General features: G+C 46.1%; 1 protein-coding gene across 1 annotated transcript; it reads right to left on the reverse strand.

The window, feature by feature from the left end:
- Positions 1-18,133: 18,133 nt before the first annotated feature.
- Positions 18,134-23,169, reverse strand: SERPINC1 (serpin family C member 1). The gene is made up of 6 exons (XM_009275853.2): positions 22,791-23,169; positions 20,264-20,479; positions 19,795-19,932; positions 19,310-19,703; positions 18,900-18,964; positions 18,134-18,671 (listed from the first exon to the last, which is right to left on the reverse strand). Exons 1-6 carry the CDS (start codon positions 23,163-23,165, stop codon positions 18,498-18,500), a joined length of 1,362 nt encoding a protein of 453 aa, XP_009274128.1. The 5' UTR covers positions 23,166-23,169; the 3' UTR covers positions 18,134-18,497.
- Between the last annotated feature and the right edge of the window lie 291 nt (positions 23,170-23,460).

Below are 23,460 nucleotides of genomic sequence, written 5' to 3' on the forward strand. Positions count from 1 at the left end.
CCTCCCTCTCTCTCTCTCCCTCCCCCCTCCCCCCCCCCTTTTCTCTTAAAGCTGCTAAGTAACCCAAGGCCTACCTCAGCTTCTCATAAAGCCTAATCTCTCTCTCTCCCTCCTCCCCCCCCCCGCCGAGTGTTAAAAGTTTTTCTCCCTTATTCCTCCTCCTCTTGGAGAAAAACAAAACAACTGTGTCAATCAACTTCTTATTCAGGGATCGACAGGATTTTAAATTTTTTTAATGTTCCATAGTGATCTGGGACGAGCAGTCATTTGTATTTCTCGACAGTGTTTTGGCCCAGCAGCTAGGTCCTGCCGGCCGTCAGCTGTGCAGACCCGGTGAGCCTAGCATGCAGGGCTGCTCCTTGCCATATCTGCTGGTCCAGCTCAAGGGGAAAGCAGGGGCAAGGTGCCATTGCCTTCCTCCATTCCCCAGGTAGTTGCCACGTTAAAGAAAACAAAAAGACTGTCCTAGTGGAACCTGCCTTGCCCAAGTGTATTTATCCCTGTCTTATTTTTGGTGTGTCTCTTTTTACCTTTTTACTTACTTAAACTATTATTTTAGGGCTTTTGGCTTGCCCGTTCCAGGCATGTGGCCTCAACGCCCCTTGTTAAAAGTGGGCACAGCTATAAAGCGGTATTCTAGAGGTCAGCAAAATTTGAAGCGCTTTGGCTACTGAAAGTGAAATTTAGCAGCTGTGAGGTTTGCATTAGACTCTGATGTGTTGGGAGAAGGGTTGGAGGGGTCTTTTGGAGGAGGTTGTCTTTTGCTGTTGCTGATCTGGAGAGTTCAGAGCACTCTGATGTCCTGACCAGTGCGCTGCCATGCTTCAGGTGTTGCTGAGCATTAGGAAGAGTTTTTCTGGACTGGCTGAATTGCGGAGTTAGAGGCTGGCTACCAAAGTCGTCCTTCACCCCTACTCCTCCCTCGACACGCACTTGATCTTTTATAACAGCAATATGGTATACTGAAATACTGTTGTCCCAGCCGAGCAATTGTGGGTGGTTGCTTTTAAACATGTTTCTACAAACTAGTTTGATAACTTTTTTATCAATGAAATGCAAAAAGAAAAGAAAACTCTACTTTATTTCCTTGTCAGGAAACTTAAAAGTGAATGGTTCCTAGAGCAATCACAACTCTGTCCCCTTGCATGGACTTAAACTTTTGTATTCTAGGCAGCTCTGACGTTTAGAGCAAGTTAAGCAAACCTGGAGAGACATGCCTGCGTTGTGTATTGTAGGTGTTTGCACGTGCTTACGTGTTTCATAAACGGAAAAGCATGGGACAGGTAGATAAGTGCAAATATCTTGACATCTTTTGAAGAAGTCTTTTAAGAAATATGCAATACTTTCAGAGTTTTCTCTGGTTCTGATGCTGAGTTGTTCATGATGGAGGGGGAAAATGAACGACAAGTTGCGCAGATTGGGTTTGGGAGAGAATGTTTGGTTGAAGGAGTTCTCCTGAGGATGTGTAATGTGTACAATAAGGAAGGATGAAGTTCTGATCCTTAAGGTGATGGGAGGAACAATGAGACTTTGAGAAAGGAATACACGTCATCTTGCCTTGGCAAAGCAAGCCGGGCGAGCGGTTAGAGCGTGGGCTTGGCGGGCAGGAGACTTACCAAGTGAAAATAAAGCTTGCCCCCAGTCTGACTGCACAATTTTGGGCACATGGAAACATCTCCAACCCTCGCTTTCCCCACCTGCAAACTGGGACTTGGGATCATCTTCCTGCCCCTTTAGAGGGAAGAGTTTGGAGAAGGGTGATGTATTCTTGCCTTGCTTTATATATTTTTCTCTTTTATAAGTGAAGGGTTTCACTGTTCCTCCCATGTCTCTCTCAAAAAGCAGACGTGGCTCTAATGTTTTTTTTTGGGGGGTGGGGGGGTGGGAAGGGAAGGTCTTGGTGCCAGGATCACGTGTAACAGGGATGTGCTTCTAAGAGAGGAACCTTTGCAGGTGTTCTGAGCCAGGCACCTGCAAAGTACAATTTCATTGACCATTTCAAACAGGAAAACTGTTACTTCACCTCTGTTTTCCTTCTGTCCCTTCTTCCTCCTCTCCTGTCAAGTGCATCGTCACACAGTGAATGATTTTCTAAGCGGCCACCCAAGGGACCAGTCCCATTGGGTTTCCTGTCGAAGGTCAAACAGGATTGTACCGAAACAGTAAGGTTGCCAGAGAGCAGTCGCAGAAGATGAGAGATAAGAGGGTGGCTAAGGTAGGTTTCATTGCAATCGAGGTGCGGGGAGGAGCGGAGATCTGCAGAGTATGCTGCTTTAGTCATAGCTTTTGAAGTTACCAAAAATCAAAAAGAAAAAAGTTAAAAACTTTGAAATCCTATCCTGTTCACACTAGAGAACATCAAAAGTTACTTTTAGTTGCTTAAAAGATTTTTAAGTGTTTTAAAATAGAACTTTTAAAAGAATACTACCAAACTATAAAGACATAAAATTATTTATATAAATATATTATATATAAATATAGTGGGAAAGTTTCCCTGCTAAGCTTGCTGTGAAGAGAAGGGTGAAGGTGCAGTAACTGCTATACAAGCAACATTTTTCTGAAACAGATGGCAACCGATCCATCAAAGCGTAGTGATGAAGGGCTGACTTAAAATGGTGAATGCCTTCATTTGTATGGCATAGCTGTGAGTTTCTTGAGCAGGTTTTTGTTTTACTGTATCGATACTGTGAACGGAGGAGCATCCTAACAGTCCAGGATGCCAGCAGTGCATCTTATTTTGCTGATTCACTAATTTCAATTGGCCTGGTGAAAACCATGAAATTGGTCCTTCATATCATACTAGGCTAGCCTGAAAACAAAGCTTGTGAAAGGTTTTTATTTTTTCCTCTTTTATGGTTGGTTTTTTTTTTTCGTGCAGAGGTTGCCACTGTATAAACGATCATTTCTGATTGCATGCAAAAGAGCCAATATTCTTGCCCGGGCCTCACTGAGGTGAAGTTTATAGCTTGTAGCTAGAGTCAGTATAAGGTATGGTAGTGGGAATCATTTTAATATTATTTCTGTACATTTAATGGATGTGTATGTGTATGTATGTGTAGGAATCATGGTGTCTCTGATGTTTTCTTGAACAGCGCTGAAAGCAGTTTAGGCCCATCTGCACTAGATGGAACCAGTTCAGAGGAATCGTTTATTAAACTTCTCTTTCAGTGGTTGACTTCCTCAGTGCAGATAAGGCCAAGGTTCGAGAAAAAAGGGGTTGGAGGTCATATACGGTATGGAAGAACCTCATGTGAATTTTCCGGCAGTGGTGTAGCTACTCAGAGCTGCTTTCCGTAAGAGAATGATACCATCTTCCGTTGCCTCTCCATTGGCAAACCGTGTAGCTCTTTATGGTTGCACCGAAGCTGTGGAGAATCAGATGCCAACTTTCCAAGTGCGAATGCTTCTGTGATGGGTTGAGGCACGGCTTTGCATTTCCACATCTAGCTGCAGCTTTTTCCCCTCTGCCAAAACTGTGATTTCAACTGTGATTTAAGGAGGATGTGAAGAGAACTCTGTCATGTTTTAATACCTCTGTACGTAACATTTCTGTCCGCTTCAGAGTTAGGGCTTACTAACCCATTTGTTTGCTTGCCTCAGGCAACTGGGGGAACACACTCTATTTCTGCAGTTTTCTTTCTCAGAGGGGGAACACATTTCTTAGTTCTTGCTGCGTCAGAGAAACCTTCCAAATGTGAAGTGTTGCGGTTATCTCCTTGAGCCTGCAGAAAGCCCCGGTGCCAAGTCACAGCAGAGTGACGTGATGATTGCCGTGGCCGTTCCCTGCTGCTGCCAGGTTCCCTGTGAATAGCTGTGAAAATAACAAGAATTGTGTTAATACTGTGCTGCTGCTTTGGGGAAAAGCTAAACCTCTTCCTCTCGGGAGGATGACCGATGTGAAGCTGGGAAAGGGAAAAAGCAGAAGGTCTTTTCGCTCTCTTGCAATGGGGGCATGTGAAAGCAAAACGTGCTTCTTATTTCCAGCAGCTGGCTAGAGAGGGATGAATGAGGAGGGTTTATGAAATGTGAATTTATAACAGGAGGCTGAGAACACACTTAGAGCCGCTTAATAAGATCCAGGGCTATCAGCCTGGTAAGAGTCAGAGCAGCTGATGCAGATGGGCAATCCCTTGCTTGTCCTCCCAGCATTGTCCGGCCATCAGGTTCAGTCCTTTGACTTACCTACATCTTCTCTACAATATTTCAAGCTGTGACCTGTGTAATTTAACTTTCAAAAGTTTGGGTGGCTGAAGGGCAGGAAGAATAGAAAGCGTTTTATGTCTCTGCTGCTGTTTTAAATCCAGCCGAGGTCGGTAGCGACTGACTCTGTTCCCATCTGACAGCTATTTGGAGCTGGAATTGCATTTGGAACAAGCTGCAATCTTGCTGAAAAGCATAGCGGGGCAGGCTTGGTGGGGAAGGCACGGAGCCAGGATTTCAGCCCTCTGTGAGATCAAGGTTGAAATAAACTGACAGGACAGATCTCCCTGCTTGTCCTGCTCTTGTTTTGTGACAGCTAGGTGACTTTGTTTTCCAGGGCAGGCCGTCCCACGCCTCTACGCAGTAGTAATTTCACTTAAAAGTGTGATGCCCAGTTCAGTAAATGATTCTAAGCAGTCCGGTCTTCAAGCAGAGTCCTTCTGCCACCTTTGGGTGATTCAACCCTAACGATGCATTTGCAAGAGCAGAGTTGTAGCTTTTATTTGCTGCTGACTTCATCTCTCCTGCAGAACCCAATGTATAAATAGAAAGAGCTGAAAAGGTGCAGTTTATTTGGGTGGAAGGTAGCTTGTGAGGTAGACCAAGTCATGCGTCTTTAAAACCAACAAAAATTAGCACCCCTTAAACTTCTTATTTAAACTTCATAAAATTCTCCTCTTCGATCCATGACATGCCTGCCAATTTAGCCGTACCAGCATCCAAGTGTTTCTGCAGATTAGTGACACCAAATGCTGTTCTTGCTCTACCGGAAATATTTTGGGGATGGGAGAAGTCAAGGAGCTGTAATTCAGGAAAATTCTAATTTTTGTCAAGGTTTGGGCTCCATTCTTCCCCTGGGAGCTGAGCCCGTAGCCAGGACTGCAGTCAGAAAGCCTGGGGTCTTTCGATGGAGCTGCTGCTGACTGCCGGCATAGCCTCCTCTGGCGATAACGATATTCTCAGAGATGAGCATTACTCTTGTCATGAGGTGCGATCCATGCACAAAGCTTTGATGTCTTCAGTGGAAAGTCCTAAAGAGGAGCTAAGTATCTTTATTTTAATCAGTCCTTCAAAGGATATTTTAATATAAAACACATACATATATATGTACATTTTTTTTTATATATATATATATATATATATATATATATATATATATATATATATATATATATATATATATATATATATATATATATATATATATATATATCTGTAACCAAATAAAAGCTAGAACTATGCAAACACTACTGGCTGCTGCTTGAAACTAATGTCTACCAGAACATTTTGGAATAGGGAGTAGATGTGTTGGTTTTTTTGTTTTTAAATAAAATGCAGCAGACCAAAGTTTTGCTGCAGTTAGTCTTACTAGAAACTTAGGTTATTCCTAATCTGGAACCCACTCAAGTGGGTTATAAAATTATCTGAAGAGTCCTACCATCTCTAAAATATTTCCATCTGCTGAAAGGCTTTCTCTTGCAAAACGTAGGAAAACACAGAGGCTGGGACTAGGAGAGATTGAATGTGATGTTTGGGATGATAGTTAGAAGAGAAGTAGAATCAAGGAAGGACTGGGAGCATTTTCGTTTGGACGTAGAATTGAGTTGGCTTCAAGGAATCTTCCTACTTGTGAAAATGTCCGTCGCTGAGACGGAGGCAGTGATCGAAGCATTACCAGGCTGACTGCTGGTCCCGGTGGAGGTATTGGAAATCTTCCCGCTGAATCTGATGGTACCGGAGTTTAGTCTGCTGGGAGAAATTTCATGTGGTTTCTACGGTTTCTTTGTGTCAGATCTGATCTTTGCTCTTAGGATTAACAATATATCCAGCTGTAATCTTCAGTGACCTTTGACTTTTTATTCCTGGGGACTGTAGAAAATTCAGGTTTCCTATAACATTATCCTCATCCCAACTGTGAACAAGTTACTACTGCTTCTTATAATTTATTGTCTTTCTGTTCCTGAACGTCTGTGTGATCCAGCTGTTCACCAGCGTCACCTTCCAGTGCTTCATTAGCTTTTATGCACAGGGAATTGTTGCAATGGATAAGTTGACCACGCTAGTTGGAAGAGTAGAAGCCTTTGGAGAATGACTTTTGCTTCCTCTAGCTGTCATTAGGGAGTGCACACACACATACCTGTATATACATATATATGTATACATATATAAAGTGTTTCAATATAAACTCATTTAGCATTCTTCTTATTTAATTTATATTTTAATCCAGTTGTAAACCAAAGTATTACAGCTTGTGAAATGATGTGTCTCGGAAATAGGAGGAACCTTTTTAGATGGGAGCTCTGAAAGATCTTTGCTGACAAAATGCGGATACGAATAAGACTTAAGAACTTGTCCTGGTGAATCCTAGAGGTTTGCAGCCTCGGAAGGATTTAAGACTTGCTTGCTGGGTAAAGTCTGATGGTGGGGAAGCAGTATGGGTTACCACTTTAAAACACTGTTGGGTTTTTTTTCTTATCCAGTATAACTTGGTATTGGAGGAATTGCTACAAGAGCAGTATAGCGGGGCGTCTGGTGGAGATGAGGCGCGTGGTTAGAGCTAAGGGAGCAATGTCAGGTGGCATTGTTTGCTTCTGGTGTCTTCTGTTCACAGATCTGGATTGAGGTGTGCTGTGTTCAGCTCTGGGCATCTCGGTACCGCCTTGTCGAACGACCCTGCTGGGAGCTGGTCAATTGATGGTTTGAATGAGCGCTTTAAAAGCGCAACTCAGCAGCGTTTCTGCTGCTGGGCTTTTCCAGCAGAATCACTTTGGAGTCTCTGTCACCCTGCTGTGCCTGCTGGTCACAAAACCTGGGGCTTCTGCCCTGCCTCTTGAATTGGGGTGCTTTAAGGAAGCATGAGGACTTGCCTACTAGAATGCCTCAAGGAAATCCTCTGCAAGGGAAAATGAGGCAGGAATTTAGGCATGGATTTGCTGTATATGCTGTAACATGGATCTAAAGTGATTCCATATGGTCCTCTGCCTGACCCCTTCCTTATAAATGCAGGGTTTGGACGAATTTTTGTAAACGCGCGTAGAAAAGACGGGACAGGCTGTCTCAGTGCTGGCACTGCTTCTGCCTGCATCCCCTGTGGCTTGCCATTTCTTGCTGTGGTATCTAATAGGGGTTGGAGCTGAGAGGTGTTTGTTGAGACGGAGTACAGCTGCCACCGGACCAGGTGCTCCTGGGCTTTGGCTCATTTGTGCTGTCAGATTAAAACAACCCATGAGGGGGGGTTCGGGGCCTTCTGAAGGCTTGGAAATTGCAATGTTTTTCATGGTACTTAACAGTTTTTTAGGAAAACAAGTATCTTGTGGCAAGCCTAGAAATAAAAAGGGAGAAGACAGCAAATCAGACTGTAGTCTGGCACAACTGGGAGCTGGAGAGAGAAGGCCAAAAAAACAACTGCTCATGTAATTAACGTCTAATTTACAGTTTTAGAAAACAGGCCTTTGCTATTTACTGATGTCTAGAGGTGATTGGGTTTTTCTTTAGTAACTTCTGTGGAGGTGCATGTTCTGCTGTCCCTAATGGAAAGAAAAAAATGGGTTCAAAGACAAAATCATGCCGATTCTTCTGTGCCGGGGAGTAATTGCCTTTCCAAGGAATTAGCAAACGCTATGAACAAATTCACCTCTAACAATCTCCCACAGGCTTGGCAGCGGCTGTGCTTCCTCCTGCTCTTCTGGTCAGCCCGCACGCTAGAGTCTCTTTTTACAGAGGGTTTCCCTGTGTCCTTTATATTGAGCAGGGTGATGGTCCACCTACCTTTGTTGATTAAGTTAATTGAATACTCTCCAGCAGGATTAGTGCGTACTCACGGCTCATGGTCTATCAAGCACTCTGCCAGCTACACGCAGTGCAATTTTTAGTTACTAGATCTGGCAAATATAAAAAGACTGTAAGCTAATCTATTTCTAATTGTAGTCACCAGGTACTGTGGGTTGAGTACAAGACCCCTTCTGTGCCGTGTGCTGTACCAGTGCACGGGAACATCATCTGTCACATCAAATTCCTTTACATTGGGGCATCCTGTAAGCAACCTCAGTGCGAAGGTGCTTCTCAGTGCAGCTGTCAGGAGAAACTGGTCTGATACCAGCAGCAGATCCCGTCTGACTGCTGTGTCAAATAGCAGTTGCTCTGATAAACCAGGCAAAAGAAAAAGGGAAAGCAGGCTCAGGAGAAGAGAGGTGCCTTAGACCAAGCACTGGCTGCTAATTGGGCAGAAAAGAGTTATTTGATTGAGACAGTGGTCTGTATGTGGAATTTCTGTCATTTTTTGTTCAAATAACTTTTAATAACATATATATATTTTTTTTGTTTTACAAAAAGGTAGCCGTTTCCACTGAAAATTTCCCAAGTTGATTATCAAGTAGCACTAGTGTCAGTATGCTGCGTCCAGTGACTCCTCGGTGTTTAGTGGGTTGGCGACGATATGTAAGCTGGAGGCTTTGGGTTGAGGGGGTTGTGAATGCATGCTGCTGGCTGCCTTTCCCTATAATCGTTCAGATGGCTTTGGGACATGGACCAAAAATGATTCTTTTTGTTTTAAAGCTTTAATTCTTTTCATGGAAATGTTGAAAAATCTTAGCTCCCTCCCCAATTTTTTTTATGTTCTGTTTAGTTAAATTCTCATCTGTGGTCTAAGAACAATTTCTATAACACCTGTGAGAAGGACTTCGCAGATCACAGAAGGTTTAAAACCTGTGGCTGTAGGAGGTGATGTTTGTAACATGGTTTTTATGCTGTCGTAGGGGTTGGGAGGGATGAGGAAGGGTCTTTGTGGAGAGCCGGTCTCTGTTGCAGCATGGAATGAGTCACTGGGCACCACTGCCCGCTTGCAGGCGTCTTTGAGGTTAGAGGTGCAGATGGGATTTTCCTCGTGGCTTCCCATTGCAGCTCCCCACTTCGGTAGTGAGCAACAGACTCTGCTGCCTTCAGCATCAGGAACGCTGTCAGCAGTGAGGCTGTGTGTCAGGAGCCTGCGGGGGAATCTTAGGGGGGGGAATCTTAAGAGGGGAACTGTGCACCTTCAGAACCAAAAAGTTGAACTTGTCAAAGGCTTTTGCGAATGAGGAGTTAAACCTGCTTTTGGCAGGGCGGTGCAGTAGGCCTGGGGGTTTTGGCTGTTAACATGTATTGAGATCCTTGTTTTTGCAGGGTGAGATGGGCCATTTCAGAAATCTGGGCAAGGAAAAGTGGTAGCGTTTGAACCCCGTGTTCTCATTCCAGGTTTACACCGAGAACTGCACCAGGTATGTCGATGCCATCGATGGGTGGAGGGGGAGCTGTGCAGCATCATGTTACGTGGCTGGGAGTGTGTATGTGTTACATCGGGGGGTGCTGGGTGCCCCATGCTAGAGATGACCCAGGTAAATGGGCACCTTCTGAGACCAGTAGGATGGTGAGGGGTTCCCAAAAAGTGGTCTGAGCTGTGCTCGTCAAGCTTGCAGGGTAGTAGTTTTCTGATGAGCTGGTGAGTAGTGTTGGGAGAAGAGTGGGAAACATTTCACTGTAAACTCCTTGCACAGTGCTTCTGCAAAGCTGCAGGGCTGTGTTGTACCAGCACAGCCCTGCATGAGCCCCCCCCGCTCATCCCCTACTGCTACATGCAGCATCAGTGGAGCAGGCCAAGCTGAAACTGTCTCCCTGGAAATAAGACGGTGTTTCCCTGCAGAACGTGGCGCAGGAAGGGAGGGAGAGAGGGAGCGAGCAGTGGGATTTGTGCCCCAGCTAGAGCCCAGGCCGTTTAGCCCTGGCCACAGAGAGCTCAAGACTTGGTGCCTGTCACCGAGGGAAGGGGCTCAGGTGGGTGGTTTTCTTCTTTGCTAGAGGGAAGCTATCGTGTCTGCTGGAAAAAAAAAATGCATGTGGAGTCTGGGGTAATTCTTGCTAGGCAACCAGTTATATTACTGGTTACATTCCAGCAGCAGAACGATTAACAAAATACTTCTTTTTGTGAAAAAAATTAGTGTTAATTCTAATCTGGTGACAGTGACCTGCTTACATCATCTAGTGCGTGAGTCACATCACACCTCTTACAAAGCTGTTTTTATTTCCCCACCATAGTAGTGGTGGCAAATCTCCCTACAGCCCCAGACTCATTGCGGTCTGTAAATGGGAAGAGGCCCTTTCCCTTTGTGCTGCTGAGCTCTGTAAAGGATTCAGACCACAAAGCGATTGAAAACAGCAGCACTTCAACCATGCAGATAGTTTGCCTACATTAGCCAGAGTTTCTTTAGACAGCCAGAGACCCACCATCTGGTTCTTCCTACCCTGAGCCATTTGTTGGAGCAGGGAGATCATCTGCAAAGCGCAAACAGAAATAGCGAGGCAAGGAGGTTGGCTTAGCGGGGAGGAGGGAGACACCTGAAATAAGAGGAGGGCTGATCTGTTTTCAGCACTGGCTGTGGCTGTTGGCACTGGAAACCAACAGGAGGTGTTGGGTAGAATAGGTGAAACGACAGCAAAGTGTCATTGGGGTGAAGTGTGCATGTGTGTCTAGCACGTTGTGGATGCTGTGAGCAGGGAAATGCCAGTTGTAGAACCTGCATGTGTTCGGGAGCATGCAGGAAACCCTGCTGTCCTGGGAGACAGGCGTGCAAAGATGCCTATACCCTGTCCTAAAATGTTAGAGCTGAGCATCACCAGCGTTTTCCATCAGATGGTAACGAAGGAAAATGAGTCAGGCCCTAGTGGAGGCAAATGTGCTGTGCGGATTTCAGAAGCACCCTTGGAAGGAACTGAAGGGTGGCAAGCGAAGGCTGGATATGGGTAGTACCAGACAGATTTCAAAGTGCCATCTTCTGAATGTTAGATTTTCTAGCATGTGTTTAAGCTGTCGAAGACTGAAGTTTGCTTTCGTTTCAGTTCTCTCTCCTTTACCTATGACAGTTCTTCTATTTAAACTCAGCAGCCAAGGGGAGGGTGCAGAGAAGACGGAGCCAAACTCTTCTCAGAGGCGCACGGTGGAAGGAGGAGCAGCGGTAGGCAGAATTTTATACAAGGGAGATTCAGGTTAAGTATTACAAGACATTTTTTCACCGTGAGTATAGCCAAACAGTATTGGAACAGGTTGTCCAGAGAGGCTGTGAAGTCTCCATCCTGGGAGGTACTCCAAACTTGACCGGGCAAGACTCTGAGCGACCTGCTTCAAGTTAGCCCTGCTTTGAGGGGGGAGGCAGGGCTGGGACCCAAAGGCCTCCCTCCCACCCTCCCTTATTCTGGGCTTCTCTGTCACTCCCCTGGAGTATAAAATATTGCCCCACCTCATGCTGCACTGCATAACACAAAACAAGGGATAGAGAGTTTTATCCTACCACTGTTTCTCCAGTTAGGATTTTTTTTTCATTTGTCAATGATCAATCCATGAAATAGCATCTTGTCTGCCATGGTCTATGAAGTCCAGCTGCTTTCCAAGCGTGAGTGCAGCCTCCAGGTTCCCGTTTCCATTAGATTATGCCAAGCTGTATTTTTGTTACTTTTTTTTTCCTTCAGTATCGTCATGTAAAAATGGGCAGCTTTAATGGGCTTCCTAGTTCATATCAGTTAAGCTTTTGAAACATATTCAGGTATCTTTTAAATACTGCTGTGTAAGTTCCTTGTTTAATCTGACATATTCTGATTTATTATTTTACTGCAGTTATCTAAGGCAGTACTTAAAAAAAAAAAAAATCAGTGCATTCTATTTTTTGCAGACTGTCAGCTATGTTAGGCCTCCAGCTTTACTTCGTTTTTGTAAATGTTCTTAACCTTCTCCCCCACAGATCTATGGTTAAATGTCTTCATTATTTTTATATTGCAGTGAAGCTTATTTATTTAAACCTTCCTGTTATCTTTGCAGTCAGACCCAATACCGTTGGCTATGAAACTGTGAAATTAATTAGATATGAAAAATGAAGCTAGATTGGTTAGTTTTACTACTGGTTGTAAAATACAGAAAGTAGCAGCATAAAAGAAGAAAAGTACAACTGAAATTACTCAGTCTGGGGTGGGGGGAAGGAATCACAAAACTACGGCTGAGGAACTTCTTGAAAATTAGTTTTAACCTGATGATGTTACTTCACTGGTTCCCCATTTGGTCAAGTTCAAAAGCTGTGTCTTGAGACAGAGGTGTGCCTGGGGTCCATTTGTTCATCTACGTGTCTAGGGCATTGGTTTGATATGGGAGTTTGTGCTCCCGTGATGCTATTTTCTTAGAGTTTACATGTCTAAGGAAACTATGGATTACTGTGAAGCTTTTATTTAATACTTCATTGCATGTAAATTGGTAACTGAACACAACTCTTGGCTTAACAGAGGTGAGGACCAGTGGGGAGGAGGAAGGTGCCATTTTGTCGTGGAGGCTGGCAGCTGCGGGTTACACTAACAAAAAGGTGGACAGTGCAATTCTACCGATGACAGCTTTGATTTTGGCAAGAGGTGTGAAGCCTCGTCACCCCTGCGGCTGTCCGTTGCCCATGGGGCACTTTCAGTCGGCCAGGATCAAGGTGAATTAGTCCTAAGTTTGCTCCGTAAAAACACGGGGGTGGAGTTTTGTTCGCACAGACTGTCATCGGTGTGTGTGTTTACAGGCTGAGGGCAAACTGGATCTCCGAGGGAGATTTAGGGAATGATGTTGTAGGTGGTGTGCAGGTACTTTTCTCAAGTGTTAGAAGGTTTCCAAAGCCAGAGTTACGCTGTCGAGGGAAGCAGCCGATCTGGATTGCAGGTGAATTTGGGATGGAGAGCAGAATTTTGTCATATCCTTTGCTTAAGACTAATTCCTTTCGGCTCCCCTGAAGTTCTTGCCTAGGCAGAAAGCTGACACGTGACAGCTTCCAGGGCTACATTGTCACAGGGCAAGTGACCGTGAGAAATATTTTGAAGTGAAAAGGGAGTGTTGTCATTCAAATAATGCATGTTTCTTTTGTGTTTGTGTATGTAAAATTGCTGACAGTTAGGACAGGCCAAGGGGTGCGAGAGTAATCCTTCTTGGTGGCAAAACAGGGACTTTTCTGAATAAGCTCTTTTAAAAGCTGAGTTAGGAAGAGAATAATATGCAGCTGTATGTTCTTACAGTAACGTATTGCTCACCTTGTGCCCCACGCTTACACGCAGGGTCAGCGAAGGACAAGAGAAGGCTGTATGAAAGCAAGCTATTCAAAGTACTGCTTTTGTCTGAAAAGGGAGGGGAATGGATACAGTTTTCCCCTAAGCCTCTGGTATCTTAAACGCTAGCTGAAGCTCCCACGAGCTGCGCCCCAGTTGTCTCCGAAGCTGCCCTCTGCCCCCTCCTTTCCCTGGCATCACCCCATCTTTCCTGTACAACACTGTGAATATTACACCAGTAGCTCTTTTTAACGTTTCCATTAAAACTGCTCAGAGCATGAAATGCTGTCCTATGCTGTCACATGGTGACGCTGTAGCAGACGAGCTGTGACCGAGAACCCTGTTCAGCTGAACAATAACCCCCAAACAGGGACGCTGATGATTGAGCACTTCCTTGCGGAGCAGTGGAAGAGTATTGTAACAAGAGTTAACAATGTAAGTGGCTTTGTATAGCAATTTGCTAATCAAATTTGATTTCGTAATGAACTTAAACTGACAATCAATTTTAAAATATAAAAGCCTCTTAGAGGGAATAGTCAAGTATGTCTTCAACAGAAGGATTTAACTGGGATAGCTTTTAATAAAGAGCACAGGATTTTTCCTTTTCTTTTTTTTTTTTTTTTTGAGCAATCACTCCAGAAATTGAGTTGCATTAAGCAGCAGAAGATTCACAGGACAGTAACTACCTCTCTCTCTTGGAGTGCTGAGGTTACCACACTACACACTCTATCAGCAAAGCTTTCACTTAAAACAGATTTGTTTTCCTTACCTCTGTGTTTCAGAAATGCAGGTCTGCTCTGTAAAGTGACTCTATGAAAATGGCATCTGGCAGGAGCAGGGGGAAGCCTTTCAGGGTCCATCATCCCTCTTTGCCACCAGTTTTCGCTGTGACCCTTGCAGGTTCGCTCTGGGGCTGTGACAGTTCAGGGTGGATTCATTACTTCATGTATTCTGTGTAATAGGAAACTGTCCCATGGGCCAAAGGCTGCTGCCAGAGCTGCGAGACTGCGGGCTCAACTTCCTGCACTGGGAAATTAGTTAACGGTGTGGAAGGTAAGAGGAGAATCCATCTCCCTCCTGCCTCCAAGGGAGCAGGCAGCAGTAAAAAAGCAATAAAATAAAATAAAAAAAACAAAACACTTTTATATGTTGGTCATTAGTCAGCAGATCTGACTCTGCAAATTTATATATATATATACACACACACACACAAACACATACAGAGAGCAGATCTCTCATGTGAAAAGGTGCCATTTTTTTCTAAACAGAGTCCCTTTCCAAACTAGAACAGCACTTTAAATAGGTTCCTCTTAAAAAAAAAAAAAAACCACAAAAAAAAGAAAAAAAAAAAGAAAAACCCTTTACTGAAGAAATGCACTTTAAATCGTAAGATGAGTATGGCTGTTGCTGGCTTTTGACACAGCTGTACAGGTAGGTGACTTCTTGTCAGCCAGAGCCCAGGAGGGAGCGATGTTGCCAGACCCTCAGCTGCCATCAGCAGCCCGAAAACTACCGCAGCTCTACCTCCCGCTCCCGCAGCCCTCCCGGCCTGGCGCTGCCCCTGCCGACACTACAGACAGGAGTTTCCACCACAACCGCTAACCTGGTTGCAGCTCAGCCATGCTGTAGCACTAACAGGACTGGCATGCATCGGCCTGTTAGAATACTTTTGTAATCGGTCAAGAAAAACCCACCCTTGCCTGTAAAGAGTATTTAAACCCCGTTTATAATAGGTCAGAAGTTACACCCAGTTACAACATAGCAGATGGCCCATCTGCCTGCACAGGGCTGAGCTAAGTTGAACAAGCAAAGCCACAATGAAGTTGTTGCTGGGGTTGTGGGTTTTTTTCCATAACATGGATATGGAGCCCTAGTCAGTTCAGTATTTTTTTTTTTTTTTAAATCCAAGTTTGTCTGTCCCACATCGATTCTGCTCTGAGCTGGTTTGCAGAGTAACCATTTGTAAGAAAAATTGTGCTGTCACCTTCAACTGTTGACCTATAAATCAAACTTCTTAGGACAGGTGTCCTAACACTTAAGACTTACTTTCACAGTTAAAGAAATTTCCTGCTGTACTAATTTTATTTTATTTTTGGTCACAGTCCTTATTAGAAAAAAAAAGTGTTCACACTAGTCTGCAGCAGGTTGAAGTGTGAGCCTGCTGTGTGCAACTTGTGGATATCAGACTGTTCTTCAATGATTTTACAAGCTGTTCCCAAGCTGGTTCCTCTACCATCGCTTTCCTTTTCCTCTTCCAGCGAGAGCTGGCAGACAAACTCTTTGGAGGGTCCGCCAGCTCTGTGGCCGGTGGGAAACTGTCCCACATCGATTCTGCTCTGAGCTGGTTTGCAGAGTAACCATTTGTAAGAAAAATTGTGCTGTCACCTTCAACTGTTGACCTATAAATCAAACTTCTTAGGACAGGTGTCCTAACACTTAAGACTTACTTTCACAGTTAAAGAAATTTCCTGCTGTACTAATTTTATTTTATTTTTGGTCACAGTCCTTATTTCAAGAAAAAAAAAGTGTTCACACTAGTCTGCAGTAGGTTGAAGTGTGAGCCTGCTGTGTGCAACTTGTGGATATCAGACTGTTCTTCAATGATTTTACAAGCTGTTCCCAAGCTGGTTCCTCTACCATCGCTTTCCTTTTCCTCTTCCAGCGAGAGCTGGCAGACAAACTCTTTGGAGGGTCCGCCAGCTCTGTGGCCGATGGCATACAGGGACAGCCAGTGCTGCTGGAGGGGGGCAGGCAAGGGTGGTAAGAGAACCAGAGTTGGGGAAGGGGGAAATAAAATCAAGGTAGAGGGGACTGTACAATTGCATTGAAAGCAGTTTAGCAAAAAGCGCTCTCGTTGGACAGCTTTAAGAACAATGTGAATGAAAACTTAGCAACTTGGGTAGGAATCTTTGAAAATTCTATAAATGTATACTTGAAACTCTGTTTGTATTAAAAAAAAAATTCGCATTTTCTTCTTTCTTTTAACACTGTGTAAAAGAACATTATGCATGTGAGTGGTTTGAGAATTAAATGGTTTAATACTCAGATCGTCTGTGTCTTGTAGCTGACTGGTCTGATCTGATGTTGACTTTCTCTTTGCTGCCCTCTTCAAATCACCCGTGGTGCAAGAGCCTGATCCCTGCTTTAGGCAGTTCCGCACTCCCCCAAGCTTAGCAACATGGGAGAGGCAGAGCTGTGCCAGTCTGCTTTTCCTGGCATCTGAGATGACTTCTGTCCTTTTTTTACCAGCTTTGTTTCGTCACTTCTGCAGGCTCAGCCCTTTTCCGTCTCTCCGCGTAGAGAAAGCACTATGCTCTCGCTGCAGGCCAAGTGCCCGATTCCTGTTGCAGCAAGAGGACTTTCCTGGCTGCCAATGGCGGGTGAAGCATTTTGGTTCAGCACCATGTTAGGGAGACCCAGGCATTTCCTCAGCCCTCCTTTTTCACCAGCCTCCACCTCCATAGCCTGGAGCACAACCGCAAAGGCAGAGGTTACAGGACAAGATTGTATGTTTCTGGAGCTGCACAATGAGGTAGCAAGCAGAAGATAGGATCCAGCAAGAAAAGACACAGCGGTGAGTGCCAGAGTAGGACAGGGAGAAGAGCTGCTTTCTGAACTCTTAGTGATTTCCAAAATGCTCCCTCTTTTCTTCCAGGGCCCCAGCTTCTGCATTAAAGTAGCTGTATACACAGCGTCTTTCAGAGGTATTACTCTAGGCGAGCATGTCAGCACCAAGAGGATAAGTGCTTTACCGGTCTCCTGTGTGTGTAGGGGACTGATGGCTACAGCCCCGTGATACAACAGAGGAGGTGACTCTCCACATCCAAACCATGCACCATTTGCAACGCAAACACAGATGCTCAAAACTTCCTATGGGAGAATAGAAGCAAGGGCTACAAAACCTTCCAAAACTAGAGAGACATTCCCAGACAGGTACAGAGGTGTTCCCAGACATGACCAAACAGCTTCTCATACCAGCTCTTCCACAGACTGGCACATCGAAGTTAACTCCTCATTGCTTGGCTTGCTGTGGCAATTGCTGCCGGGAGGAAGTCTTTTTGTAAAGGCAGATGTTTCACTGGTTCTACAAAATCCAGGGTAAATTGCACACCGGGCAGTGCCATCTACTGGTGTTTTAGCAGCTGTCTGCACACACCACTTCTGTAACCTGCTGACAACAGGACGAGACTCCGCTTTCACTGCCCGTTTTGTTTTAAACAGCTGCCCTAAATGCAGAAATACTAGAAGAAAGCTCACCACATTTTCTTCTGCATCTTGAAGACAACCCTGCCAGAGGTCCTACAGCAGCGTGGCCACCTTGGGTGGACCAGAGGTCAGATCGCACACATAACATGGCAGCAGGCCAGGACATCTCAGCTCTAGAAGTAAACTTGCAGGTGAAATAACTGGTTTGTAACAGAGTTATGGATATTGGTTACCTTACCTGGGCATTGTCATGGTTCATAGACACCCCTACTTTCAACTTTTAGCATGGAGCCAGTTTAAATCTTACTACTCAAAAAGACAAATTCACAGCCTTGGCTATGCAAGGCTTTCACTAGTGACTGCTCAGCACTTCGACATGTCAGAGCTGTTGGCAAGTAGGGCTCCAGTGTTTGGCAGCTCTGCCGCCTACCAGCTGTTCCACGCAGAGCTGTGTAAAGATGTTTCTGGCCCAGCCAGCCCATGCCATTTGGCTGCTGCTGCTCCACTGACCTCTCCAGTATGGGGTTGTTCTGCTGGGACTGGGGTGTGCAGGGGAGGGCCCGTTTGTTGAAAAAGGAAAGCTTAAGTAAGTCTAGGAAGTGACTTAGTGAAAACTGTCCATTCAGAGATCAGTTTGTTACATACAGATCTATAGGTTTTTAATGTACCAGGGGATCAGAGTTACAGTTTGAGGCCTGAAAAGGAGGAGGGTTGGATATAGGAATGACAGCAATGCTGGACTCAGGTTTGGGTGCCACAAAAATACTGGTGCCGGAAAAAATTCAGCTTCCCTTTGGATGAAGGATGCAGGTGCCCTCTGAGCCCCCTCACCTGACACAGCAAGGAGGAGCAGCAACAGCCCAGCTGGATACAGTCCCTCCCTGCAGCTTGCACCAAACAGTAAGACCAACCACCCCAGGAGCAGCCCGGGCTTTGTGGCAATACCCTACTGCCCCTTTTCCAGAGGCAGAGAAGGGAGAAGTGAGGCCCTGACAGTCCCGTTAGGAGCAAGGATCAGCTATTCTGCCCATGAAGATAATGGTGTTGAGGGCGGCTTCCCGGATGAAAAGCAGGAAGGGCCTGTTGGCATTGAAGATTATTCTGTTCATGGGGAAGGAACGGCCGGAGACGGTGACAGCTGTAGCAGCTGATGCCTCGCTGCCTTCTTCATTCACCTACCAAGCAAAAGAGAAGATGGGATTAAAATACAGGCACTATGCAGTATGTAGAAGGCTCGCCCTCCTTCCCCATGGGAGGTGAGTGCCAAGCTCCCACTTCCCCCTAAAACCCCAGATTGCTGAGGAAGTCAACACCAGGGGTTCAGAGCTATGTTTTTTTCTGTTTATGTTTCATGTTTTTAAAAACAAAGAGGAAAACACCTTCTGGGACAAAACAAGGCTTACCTCAAGGAAGGCTTTGTGGAAAGCCTCAGATACGTACAGGTCTGTACGGCCCTCTGCAATGATACCTGAAACCCAGAATAACAAAATGGAGAAAGTTAAAACCATGTTTTTAGACAACAGCTCAAGAGAGCTCCTTCATGGCCCACGTTCAAGCAGAAGGCATGTCTGCACTAAGACAAGAATATCCTCCACCAACTGCAATTGACTACTTAACTCCCATGCCCTTAGTGCAGAGCAGGGCTGCGCGTCCATGATGGAACTGAACACAGAGTCCCATCACTGACTGCAGCAACACCTAAACACTTTCATGTTCTTGTTCCTCACGTGCCGCCACACTTACTGCCCTGGTGTCTGTGGAGGAACGGTTTGCTCCCACCTCCACCCTGCACCACCCCGTCTCCACATCTGACCTGGGAGTCTGGCATTTTCTGGACTGAAGAGATCTTCCAGACCCATTTTTCTCAGCTTCTCCTTGACACTGAAGCTGTCGTCGATACGGAAGCGAGGGAGATAGACAAAGAGGGAGACCTCCGTCATGGAGTCTATCCAGTCCTGCAGCTTCTCCGATGTCAGGTCTCGCTCCACCTCCACCAACGGCGTCCCAGCATTGGGCAGGACCAGCACCATTGTGATATCGTCCCCTTTGTAAGGCAGCTCCAGCACCTGGACTTTGTCCTGAGGGATGGACGCATGGTTGAATTTGGACTCTTGGTACATAATTGGGACTTGGCAGGTCTCATCATTGGCTTTATGAAATAAATCCAGTTTTGTGTTTGGAGCTGGGAACTGCGATTTCCAGTGCCCCTAAAAGGGAGAGGAGGAGGACAGAGACAAAAATGAGCATCGTGTTTTCCCCCAGGGAAATGGGCTGCTCCCCCAGTTTTGTTAGCCATACCTTAAAATAAATTGTGTTGACCAGGACCAAGACAGTGAGATCATCAATACCTTTTTCTGGGATCACTTCCGTAATGCGCTTCTCTGTCTTATTAGCCACCCACTCATTAATAATCTGCCTGGAAAGTTCTGGTTTCTCCTGAAGGAAGAGACCAAAAAAGGTTAAGTCAAGGGTTTTAAACACCTCTTTTTATCCCTTCTGCAGGAGACAGATTAACAGGGTGTGTGCTCGGGGAGGACACTGCTCCCAGAGTAGTGCTGCAGCGTTTAGAAATGAGAAGCTGGGAAGTGACTGTGGTTAAGGTGAGCTGGGACAGGAGGAGCTGCATCCCATACTCCCTCCTGCCTTCACTGATGTCCCACACACCCAGAGCAGGGCACTCCCTAAGGGCAAAAAGATAGGGATGCAGCAAAAGCTGAAGCGGGGGGGCACAATCAAAAGAGAAAAATCCCAAGTGGTTCAAACTCACTTTGAAGTTCAAGGGCCAGAGTTTTGCTCCATAAACTATTTCACTAATGTTCTGGTAAGTCTCATTAAAGACCAAAGATTTCTCCCCGAAGAGGCGGTTGGCTGATACCAGCTCTGAGGATTTGTTGGCTTTCTTGTAAAGCCGGCAGTTCAGCTTAGCAAAGAAGAAGTGGATCTGATCAGATGTCTTCTCCGAAATGGTATCAAATCGAAAGACCTGGAGGAGCCAAACAGGGAGAAGGAATCCATGAGTAGGTTCTTGTCCTCCCACAGCTCCCAGGCCCCACAGCAAGCGGTGATGCAGCCTTTGCCTGCTGCTCAACAGCCTAAATCATGGGGCCAAGAAATTTGCAGGCTCTCAGAGCTTCACCCTCCATGTTTAACTTGGAACCAAAATCTACATAAAAACAACATCACATCACTAGCCCGAGACCCTGTTTTGGAGCCCAAAATGCAGGATTAAACATTGCTCAGCATGCAGAGGTACTGCTCCTCTTTCTAACCCTGGCCTCCTTGCTCTCCATACTCTGCCTTTGACTGGTCCTGGCTTCTGACTGTCTTTGACCCAGCATCTTACCCAAGAGAAGACTCCAGCTCTTGCTCGCTGAAGTTCCTTCCCTAGAGCTAGTGATAGGGTGCCTGCCTGGATCTGCCTCTTTCTCTGCCTCTGTTCCCCACCCACTTTCATTGCCCCAGCTGTCAGGGGAAGATGCATCATTTTGTATGTGTCTGTCTCAAATATGGGCATGACTTAGCTAGACCCTTTAGGTACTTGTGCAGAAGACACACTAAGGTCTTGGAGATGTTTTTCTCTGTGCACGCCTGTCAGGGAACTGATTCTAGCTTGGCATATAAACTACAAGGCTTTCCCCAGTGCTGTTAAAATTAACATAGTTTATGTACAGTGTTCACAAACCCTCTACCACACCCCAGTGAGAGCCTCACATGAGGCTCCCACCATCATGGCGACGGGGCCTGGAAGCAGCTCTCGGGTCAGTGCAGGTCACAGGAGGACTCACAATGTTTGCGCTAAACCCTCCTGTGATGATGCGAAAGGCTGCTCCTTCCCAGGAGCAATTCTCATGGCCTGTTGAGTAATTCTGGTACATTATCTATTTTTGCAGGGAATGGGAATATGTAGCAATCATTTTGAGGGTAGATTTCTGCAGCACAGTGAATTTTTTCTTATCTGCTCCTAGCTGCTAGCTGGAAGGACAGTTACAATTTGTCTACTACTATCCAACCTCAGGGCTTTAAGGCACAGAAAATCCCATAGCACCTTGCTCCACAGGAATATCCAGGATCTCTGGCACCGTTTCCTACAAGGCAAAGGTGGTGTTACTGGCCCTTTCATAGGGAAAAGGGGGATTAGGAGAGCAGTTCTGCATCCTAGGTGGCTCAGTGAGAGAAGGGTCCCCTTCCAGTGGCAAGGGCTGCCCAGAGGGGAAGGCACAAGTGAAGATTTTGGAGATGTGGTTCTCTGCTCTGCCCAGACTGTGTGGATAACAGCAGGAGACCCCAACATTACTTACTCCAGAGGCAGGATCTGTGAGGGCAGTGGCAGTGGGGACAAGTGGACCAGTTTAATTCACACCTCCTCATTGCAGGGAGAAAGGCCCCTCTGGGCTGTAGTGTCCATCTGCGAGGAAGGTACGAGCAGTACCAAACCCCACGTGGCAGACGAGTGCACTCGCAGTTGTCAGGTGAGCGGGTCTGACAGTGAGAAGGGCGCTTGGACAGGCAGGGAGTTAACTGGTCCCATGGAAGAGCCAGAACTCAGGATTACCTCTCAGTCCAGGACCAGAGCTCCCTGCCTCTGAGTTTAGGAGCCACAGCTGGAGGGAGAGGCTCCCTGCATACAGACTCCCCTGCCTGGGAAGCTCAGGCCCTTACTGTACTGCTGTAATACTGCCCAACACAAGCAGACAGAAGTTGGTTGGTCCTGGCTGAGCGCTCAGACTGCTCTTACGCTTACTACAAGGAGGTCCTCAAAAAGTAACTGATGTTCCTGTGCTCCCACAGGGTGGCAGAGCCCTGGAACCCAGGTGGACTGCAGGGTATCCCATGTGTCTTATTTTTGTCTCAAGGGAGAGAGAGGAAAGAGCCTCTCCCAATGGGACTTGGTATCATGGCTATTCTGCTTTTTGCATAAGAAAAGGCCTAGCTATCTGCTCCGCTATGTGCTTGCCCAATCTGCAAGAAAAACTGTTCCCATTCCCTTCCCTCATCTCTCAAACAGGCTTCCTTTCCTCCAGATGAAAACCAACCTCTCAAACCCAGGAAATCCACCCTGAATGCTGGATCCAAATAGGGAATCGGAGAAAAGAGCTGGGATCTAAACAAATCCAAAGACAAGCAGCCTGTCTATGTCCTTCCTAGGAGTTTGTTTAAATAAAGGTCTCCCTCCCCAAGCCAGGGAGCCATCCTGACACAGAAGAGCCCTTTAGCAGCAGTCAGCCACTATCACTTTTGCTGTCTTTCAGACCCTGGTGACAGCTACAGGAAAAAGCTGAGGAAATGCCACCGACCTCCATGAGCTGCTGGAGGGTGCTACCACAAGCTCCAAGCTTGGTCATGGCGAAGGCTGTAGAAATACTGAGAGGTGACATAAAGATGTTTTCCCCATTGTCCTTGGAGTCAGCCAGGTACTTGTAGAAGACAACAGCAAAGCGTGAGTTGGCCTTCGACAGCTCCCAGACCCGGGGGTTAGTAGACTCTGGGAGCTTGCCCTTCCCTGGCTCTTGCCCCTCGCCCTCCTGGGGCTTCTTCTCAGGGTTGCGATAGATGCAGATGGGATTCACTGGGATGTCGCGTGGCTTTGCAGTGCAGATGTCTTCCACAATGTAGTGCTCAGGGGCAGCCAGACCCCAGACACTGAAGAGACACACCACAAAAAGACGCATTGTCCTGGAACCAGAAAGAGAGAGCTTATACACACTTGCCTGCCCAGAAAACCCATGCTGCTGCCGCAGCCCACAGGCCCCATTTCAGCCAACATCAGAGTGACAGGAGCCCCACGGTCCTCTCCAATCGTCCTTTTATCCTGCAGCTGCAGGATAAGTCAGAACAGACACAACCAGCAGGACAACCGTGCCTCTGAGCACACACCACTTTTAGAAACAATACACTCTGCTTTCCTAGAGCCCTGGGTGCCCTCTTTTTAAGCAGCAGGCTCAACCCTGACAAGTTTGTACAAAA

This window comes from Aptenodytes forsteri, unplaced genomic scaffold (genome assembly GCF_000699145.1).
Source record: "Aptenodytes forsteri isolate BGI_AS27 unplaced genomic scaffold, ASM69914v1 Scaffold289, whole genome shotgun sequence".
Classification (NCBI taxonomy): Eukaryota; Metazoa; Chordata; class Aves; order Sphenisciformes; family Spheniscidae; genus Aptenodytes; species Aptenodytes forsteri.